The 8663-nt window shown below is 38.1% G+C and overlaps 1 protein-coding gene across 1 annotated transcript; it reads left to right on the forward strand.

Moving 5' to 3' along the window:
- The first annotated feature begins 399 nt into the window (after nucleotides 1-399).
- On the forward strand, nucleotides 400-8247 carry LOC121725353. Its single transcript, XM_042112243.1, has 12 exons — nucleotides 400-1324; nucleotides 1577-1710; nucleotides 1985-2114; nucleotides 3056-3221; nucleotides 3364-3544; nucleotides 3840-3957; nucleotides 4345-4465; nucleotides 4891-5010; nucleotides 5653-5809; nucleotides 6450-6578; nucleotides 6932-7049; nucleotides 7882-8247. The coding sequence occupies exons 1-12, from the start codon at nucleotides 551-553 to the stop codon at nucleotides 8134-8136; spliced, it is 2403 nt and encodes an 800-aa protein (XP_041968177.1). The 5' UTR covers nucleotides 400-550; the 3' UTR covers nucleotides 8137-8247.
- Nucleotides 8248-8663: the final 416 nt, after the last annotated feature.

Here is an 8663-nt window from a genome sequence, read left to right on the forward strand (position 1 = left end):
GGCCTATGTCCAGCAGTGGACAACTATAGGCTGATATGATGATGATGATGACAGAATACAAATTAGTACTCACGATAATTAATAATATAAAAGGCCCATTCATTATCCTTGCAGTCAGCCGTGCAGTCCGCCGCCTAATGCAGGATAGTGAATGGTGTTGCAGGCCTGCAACACTTCCTTTACTAATTACTTTACTTTAAAAACAGGTATTTTTTAAAGCAACATCAATAAATTTTGTGTTTTTGTGCTTTTTCGAATGACTGGTACTGTCCAATCTACTAGTCATTTACCCTATTTTGGTCATTCTTTAAAAAAAACCTGTTATAAACAAATGTCAGCGCATGTCAGCCAAATGTCAGCGACTACGAAATGTCAGAATTTCGAAATGTCATTTCTAAAGAAGAAGAAGAAGAAACTTAAAAAAAAACCAAACAATTTTTTGTAAGCAAACGGTTTTATTTTACAATGTGGAAATTGATATTTTGAGTTAAAATATATGTGAAACTTTTGTTCATTTTGTAAGTAATGTTTCAAAGGATCGCAAATTAAAATGGAGAAGTTAAATTGCACTTTACTTGCGATATCTTTGTGTGCATTGTTGTGGGGTGTGGCCGGTCAATATGAGTGGCAAATACGAGATTCTATTGACGAAATTCGTGGAAGAATGGACAAAATATCTCCAGACAACTGCTATATAAGCCACCTCGACGATCTCTTCCTACCCAAAGACTCCGTGTCCCACCACCCCGATGTGAAAGAAATCAACATCAACCCAGTGTTCGCAAATCGTACCGCGATGTTACATTTGCATAATCTAGCCATAAGTAGAGCCTTTTTCTGGAGTTACATACTCCAGTCTCGTTTTATTCGGCCCGCTATCAATGATACGTACGATCCAGGAATGATGTACTATTTCCTATCGTCCGTCGCGGACGTTTCATCTAACCCCTACATAAACGCTAGTTCCATATATTTTTCACCGAATATGTCTTACACGTCCTCGTACAGAGGGTTCTTCAACAAGACCATGCCGAGATTCGCGCCTAGGGCTTTCAGAGCCGATGATTTCAATGATCCTGTACATCTTCAGAAAGTATCCACTCTAAACACGTTCTATGTTGAAGATTTAGGTGCGTTTGATTCGGAAAGTTTATCTAAAGATTACACATCAGATTTCTACCGCACCAATGAATGGTATCAAGTTTGGTTGCCGGATCGGGTGGACAAAAGGCATGATACCAAAACAACATATCAAGTCGAAATACGATATGCAAATAACACTAATGAGACATTTACATTCCATGGACCTCCAGGCAATGATGAGGTTTGTATTCATTAACTGCTCTTTGTTGCTAAACTGTTTATAGTATTATGGGTATTTTGTTCTTATGCATAAAGTACAGAATCTGCTGGTTACAATAATATTATATTTGACTAACTATAGCTATTGGTTATATTATTTGACAGAATTATATATTTTGAAACTTTTATAATTGTTTAAGGCTTTTTTACTGGTTGATGTTAAAATGTATTGGTGCTAATGTACAAATTCTATAGTACATTCTGTGTATTTCAGACTCCCGGGCCTGTAAACTGGACGAAGCCATACTTTGACTGCGGCAGACTGAACAAGTGGCTGGTGGCTGCTGTTTCCCCTGTAGCTGATATTTACCCTCGTCACACACAATTCAGACACATTGAATATCCTACGTAAGATTATGATTGTTTACTTTATTTTAGTCAAAGTCCAAGCATAATAATTTGTTGTTTGAATTATTTTAAATTAAAAAAAATGTTGTGATATTGTGTATGCTGTTACTTTCTTATACTTATCATTCTATATCAATTTTAATTAATGCCTAACTACTAAAGGTTTAAATTTTTATCCTATCTTTGTCTGTATGTTGCAAAGTCTTCACAAAAAGGTTATGAAAGTCATATAGTTAATGTTTTCTTGACAAATATTTGTGTAATTATTTTACAGCTACACAGCTGCAGTGGTAATGGAAATGGATTATGATAGGATAGACATAAATCAATGTCCGTTCAGTCCGGGCAATGACAAACCAAACAGGTTTACAGGGACTGCAAGATGTAAAGAAGAAACTACAGAGGTGAGCTTTTAAAGTCAAAGATGTTGTATATATTGTTTATAACTGACATATTTTTGTGGCTTTGTATTATATATATAATTGGAATCTCGGAATCGGCTCCAATGATTTTCATGAAATTTTGTATATAAGGGGTTTCGGGGGTGATAAATTGATCTAGCTAGGAATCATTTTTATAATATTTTATTTTATTCGTGTTTTATTGAATACCGAGCAAAGCTCGGTCAAATAGCTAGTAATTACTAATATAACCATTGTGCAATATTTCCATGGAAATTAGCAAATCTATAATAATATTGTAAATGCGAAAGTATCTCTGTCTGTCTGTCTTTCTGTCAAAACTACTGAACCGATTGTAATGAAATTTTGTACACAGATAGTCTAAAGCCTGAGAAAGGACATAGGCTACTTTTTAACTGGAAAAAGGGGTTGTAAAGGAGTGAAAATGCGTAAATTTGTTCAAATTAAGTTAGTTACAGATGGCGCTAAGAGTCGTCTACCTCGCGCTATCACTTGGTCTTACGTGTTTCTATAAGAGGTGGTACCATCTCAAGTTACATTTTCGATTCTTTAGATTGTTTTACACGCTTTTATATTATAACTTTAACCTATCAAAAATAAATTATAGTTTATGGCTAAAGTTGTGTAATGGGGGGCTAAATAAGTTTTAGGCATAAATAAAGTTTAATTTAAATTAATGAAATATTATCGGTATTTTGATTTAAGGGGTACTAGGGTTTTAAAAAGCTTTTAAATTTGACAACAATTTTGTTGACACCGCGCGCTATAAACTGAAGTCCACGCGGACGAAGTCGCGGGCAACAGCTAATTCTTTATATGTTCCTTTATAAATTAAAATTTGCTTAATTTCTGTTGACAATAATTGTTGTTTTCTTATTCAAGTTGTTTCAAACCTTTAACACTAAATTATTGTATTGTTTCAGTGTGAACCTCTACATGGATGGGGCTTCCGAAGGGGAGGATATCAGTGTCGCTGTAGACCTGGTTACCGACTACCAAGCCTTGTCAGGCGACCATACCTGGGAGAGATCATAGAACGGGCGACTTCTGATCAGTATTACAATAACTTTGACTGCAGCAAGATTGGATGTAAATATTAAGTTTATTTGTGATGTAGATTCATTTTGATTCTACCTTCTGGTAGAATTAAAATTTATGGCATTTTAGCTTTTTTTTAGAAACAAGAACTGTCTTTAAGATTATCCATAATTCAACCTCAATATTTTTCCAGGGGTCCAGCGTTTGCCAGTGGAATGGGTGAAGGCTGATCCTCAGATAAGAGCAATGTATATGGACAGATATTACGAATATGTGAACTCCACTACAGGTCCAGAATCATTGCACACTGAAAGAATGAATTTGTATGGAGCACTCAACTTTATAAAGAGTGTCCAACCACATAACTGCTCATTGTAAGTGCAATTTACTTAACAGGCTTACGAAGGTTCTTCAATTATTTTTTTAACAGAAATGATGGATGATTATTGAAGAAACATTGTAATCCTAAATCACTTAGAAACAGGACACTGTATTTAATGAAGAGTAAAAGAAGCTGAAGCTTTATTGCTTGAGAAGAAAAGCAAACAATTTTCTCACTTACACTTATAATAAAGTCTTGTGCTAAACATTGCCTCTACTCTCCTTGTTAAAATGTTCTTTTAATGCTATGGTAAAGTAAAAACTTATTTCACTCCATAATAATTACAGATACAAACCATCAGACCTGATACTAAACGGAGACATAGCATTCGGTGCTGAAGAGCAGTTCCAGAACCAAGCTAAAATGGCTGTGAGATTGGCAAATTTCATTAGTGCATTCTTGCAGGTGTGTTGAACATTGTATATTGTATTAGGTTGAAGCTAATCACGCATTTGTCAGCACCGTACGCGTCAAACACACCACAGTACATGAAAAGCGGCGCGTACGGTGCGGACGAGTGTGTGAGGTTTCACACCATATTTTAATATAACGAATTTTAAAATGCGATCACGTTTATGCGTAAAATTTATTTGAAATGTAATAAACAGCTCCACAAATTACATTGAACATACTTTAGACTTTCTAATCCTTTACCTTCATGTCACGTCTTCATAGCCTGCCTAACACTGTTTATCATTTTTTTTCTGCTAAGTATTAACTGCAAATCCATGTATTATAATAGCATTAAGCAAATTCTTGGTATTGTTATGCTTAATTTAAAACAAAATACAGGTGTCAGATCCAACGGAAGTGTTCAGTGGTACAAGAGTGGCTGACAAGCCTCTAACTGAGGATCAGATGCTCGGAGAGACTTTGTCCATTGTGCTCGGAGACTCCAAGGTGTGGTCTGCTGGTGAGTACTATTAGATCTCATTTTATAAGAAGATTTCTGTTAAAATATTTAATTTATATAGTTCAAACTACGAACCGAAGCACAAAACTTTATATTAGAATATTAAAAAGTGTATGAAATTATGTGCCTTATTACTATGATTCAAGTATGTATAGTGTGTTTTAAGCTGATCGCACATTTGTCAGCGCCGTACGCGTCGCACGCACCGCATAGTACACGAAATGCAGCGCGTACGTGCGGGTATGTGCGAGGTTTCACATAATTTCATACAACGAATTCTAAAATGCGGCGCATTCGTGCGGATAAAAGTGCGATCACCTTTAATGTCTGATACATATTTCTAACAATTCTAACCTCAGAAAATATGACAGATTTGACCTACTACAAATAAGATTTTTGGTACTAAATGTAGCTTAATTTTTCAGGTACATATTGGGACAGAAACAAGTTTACCAACAGGACGTATTTTGCGCCACTCGCTTACAAGACCGAGTTGAACACTAGGAAATTTAAATTGGAAGATATGGCAAGACTGAACAAGACAGGTTAGTTCCGGGTTGAAGTATAAAATTTGAGTCAAATTTAAGGTTCAAGTTATCACATCCTTCAAGGTCATTAGGCTAGAAGAAAAAATTAAACATCAAACTCCCAAAATCGCCCAAATGTAAATAACCTACACTATCTTTTGCGATTCGGTGTGCAAAGGACTAAAGAGTTAACTTCGGTTTTTCTTCCAGATAAAATTAGAGGGCAACTGCCGTTGCCCATAGACATTCGCAAGATCAAAAGAGTTGCATGTGTGTTGCCGGCGTTTTAAGAGGGAAAACGCTCTTGAATCCTTCAAGAGCGTATTCCCTCTAAAAAGGCCAAACCTTCAAGTTGAAGGTTTTGCAGGTCGTATCGGCTCGGAAATACTGGCGACAGTCAGTTCCAGAGTTTTACTGTGCGTAGCTGAAAGTTACGCGAAAACGCATGGTGGTTTCGTCTATTCCTAGACAGTTGGCGGACTTACGTAATTTAGTTGCTTTTACGTCTAACCTAGTTGACGGATTGGGTGCCATTAAAAAAGAAGAAGAAGAACATCGAATTGACATCTCCAACCTCTCTCTCTCTACCAAGTGACGCGGGTCCGTCATCTGCCTATGAGTCAACTTCTTCGATGGTACAATCAAGTTATATTTTTACAGACGAGATTTACACAAACAAGCCGTGGTTCCAGTTCCTCAAGCAGCGCTGGTCGACGAGTTTCGAGGAGCTGGAGAAGTATTTCCTCAAGATGAAGATCCGTGACGACGAGCTCGGACATCATCTCAAGCAGTATGAAAGATATCCGACGTTCTACAAGTGAGTATTGTGTTCCATAAGCCTGGATTTGAAGACAAATTTTGAAATAAAAAAAACTGTGTTCTCTCTATAGACACTTTCTTATTAGAGGGTGGGTTCATGATGTATTTTTTATTTGCCATTAAGTTTTTACTTACCATGGGATTAGACATGAGATGTATGTTCCATAGTTTATACTATTCTTTATTATTGTGTGCATAATAAAGAATTTGAATTATATTGTTGTCTCTTTCATTTGAAGGGAAAGAGACAAGTACGACACTAACAGATTAATCTACAAAATTCTATGTGCTAACTGCTAAGTGACTGGACGGTTGTGTGTAAAATTTTATTATATTTTTTATTCTTAGCGAATTTGTTTCAATGAATAATATTAGTCCTTGCATGATGCATCACATTAATTTGTCTGGCGCAGTTAAAACATCGAAAATTCATAGTCTACCTCTAACTATTTAAAAACTAGCTGACCAGTCAAAAGTTGTTTTGCTATATAAATTATTACTAGTTTAAAAACCTATTCTAATGCCTAACAAATGTACACACAAAATTTCATTCAAATCGGTGGAGCCGTTTTGGAGAAGTTCGCGCACAAGCACTGTGACAAGAATTTCATTAAAAAAAAATTCTATAATATTTGCAGGGCTGCCAACATCCAGCAGGGTCACTGGACGCGGCCGTACTTCGACTGCGACGGGCACCTCAAGCAGTGGGTCATCACCTACGCCGCTCCATTCTTCGGCTGGGACTCCGTCAAGAAGCTAGAGTTCAAGTGAGTTATTATAATATTGAATTGATAAAGAAATTATTACAGTTCTGATGCACATTAGACGCCGCGGAACCTTTTAAAAAGACTGATGCATTACGCATTGACGTTTAAAGTGCGAGATGGTAGACCGTTTTTCACCGGTTATTGCATCCACAAAATATTGTGATTACATAAGTCAAACGGTAAATAAACTCGTTTGCTTTTCAGTAGTGTATGAAAATTCTTCTTTTCCCTTGTGCAAATATTGCACTTTTCAAATCAAATATTATCTTCAATTATTTTTTTACTGAATTAATTTTTTACCACGTAAAGCTGTAGCCAAATTTTTCTGTTTCTTCAATTTCGTGTTATTACAGAGGCGTGGTGGCGGTGACGATGTCCCTGCTGTCGCTGGACATCAACCAGTGTCCGGACAAGTACTACGTGCCCAATGCGTTCAAGAACACCGACAAATGTGACAGGAGCTCCTCCTATGTGAGTACTAGTAAACTTTATTTTGGTGATGTACGGGCACAGTACGGCTGATTCCTGGCATCGCTTGTCAATTCACTTGCGTTTATTTCCACGACAAAAATGCGATAGTGATGTTTCCGACATATTATACTAGTTTTACCTACAACTTCGTTGCGATGAAGCTCTTTCATCGCGCGACAATTGTACATTTGTCGTGATTAAAACCTTACTGGTTAATTTTTTAAGGACTCAAAAGTCTAACTACTAGTCGGTTAATTTTAAGTTGGATGTAAACACACACCTTACACACAGTGTACAATATGAATAGGATTGCCAGGTTGTTAGACCGAAAAGCCAGACAAAGCAGTCAGCTTGGCCGGACATTAGTACAAAAATGCCGGAACCTTGCTATCTAAAACAATTTAACATCTTAAGGTGAAGCCAAACGAGCGTAATTTGTGAGTTGTGAGTAGCAGAATTTCGGTCGTGTAAATATCTTTTCTCTGGCAGAAATTCTGCTGCATTCAGTTTCATACAAAATTCCTGTCTGATTCCCAGGGCTTCACCCTTATAGCTCTACAATTATATAAAGTTATAGATTCTAGGCTCTACAAAAGCCGGACTCCCTTTAATTTTGGCCGGACACGCAAGCTAAAAGCCTGACTGTGTCCGGCTTTATCCAGACGCCTGGCAACCCTATATATGAATGTAATATATTAGTGCAGTGGTACTCAACCTTTTTTATACTGGCCACAAACACGTTTTGAAAAAAGTCGTTACAACTTTTTCCGTCTAGCCCCCTTTCGAAACGCGCGATAAGGAACTTCGTTCCAATAAAGTATTTTGTTTCCAGTGCGTGCCGATCCAGGGTCGCGGGTTTGAATCCGGCGGCTACAAGTGCGAGTGTGCGCAGGGCTACGAGTACCCCTTCGAGGACCCCACCACTTACTACGACGGGCAGATCGTCGAGGCGGAGTTCATGAACCTCATCGACGATAAACTGACGCGCCTCGACATGTTCAAGTGCAGGCTGGCCGGCGCCGCGAGTATACAGGCCGCGGTCATGATGATTGCGGCAGCGTTGGTGTTGCTGTGGCGCGCGCAGTAGTGTTACAGTTGGTAAAGTATGCGCACTTTGTGTCAGCGGGGGCCGCATTTTTGATATTTTTTTTATAATGGCGTGTATGACAGCTAAGATATTTGTGAAAAATGTGGTCCAACATAATGTGCATCCTTAGGCTGTTTACACACGGCGCCGCTATATTACTCATCCTTGTATTTTTATGGGCCCTTACACACGGCGCCGCAGCGGCAGCGGCACGGTATCGCGGCCGCCGCGCCGGCGCCGTGTGTAAGGGCCCCAGGGCGGCGGTGCCGCTGCATTGGTGGCTTCGATGCGTTACGAATCTGCGCTAGTATAAATTGAGCCTTATAAGTTTACAAAAGATGAACTCGCAATACTGATTGTACTATGATGCCACAGATTACCGTGCAGTTAGATCTGTAGCTCTACCATGAGGAAGAGGAGGCGATTTTAGTTCCGCAAGAAGGAAATCTTGCGGAACTAAAATCGCCATACTAAATATTTACGTAGTTGGTATCGAGTATCGATAAATACTATAGCTTTAAACTCAT

The sequence above is a fragment of the Aricia agestis genome, chromosome 3, assembly GCF_905147365.1.
Source record: "Aricia agestis chromosome 3, ilAriAges1.1, whole genome shotgun sequence".
NCBI lineage: Eukaryota > Metazoa > Arthropoda > Insecta > Lepidoptera > Lycaenidae > Aricia > Aricia agestis.

Coding starts and splice junctions, on each gene's coding strand:
- LOC121725353 (XM_042112243.1), top strand. CDS start 551: ATGGAGAAGTTAAATTGCACTTTACTTGCGATATCTTTGTGTGCATTG. Junction 3,958..4,344: donor TCATTAGTGCATTCTTGCAG/GTGTGTTGAACA, acceptor AACAAAATACAG/GTGTCAGATCCAACGGAAGT. Junction 5,011..5,652: donor GGCAAGACTGAACAAGACAG/GTTAGTTCCGGG, acceptor ATATTTTTACAG/ACGAGATTTACACAAACAAG.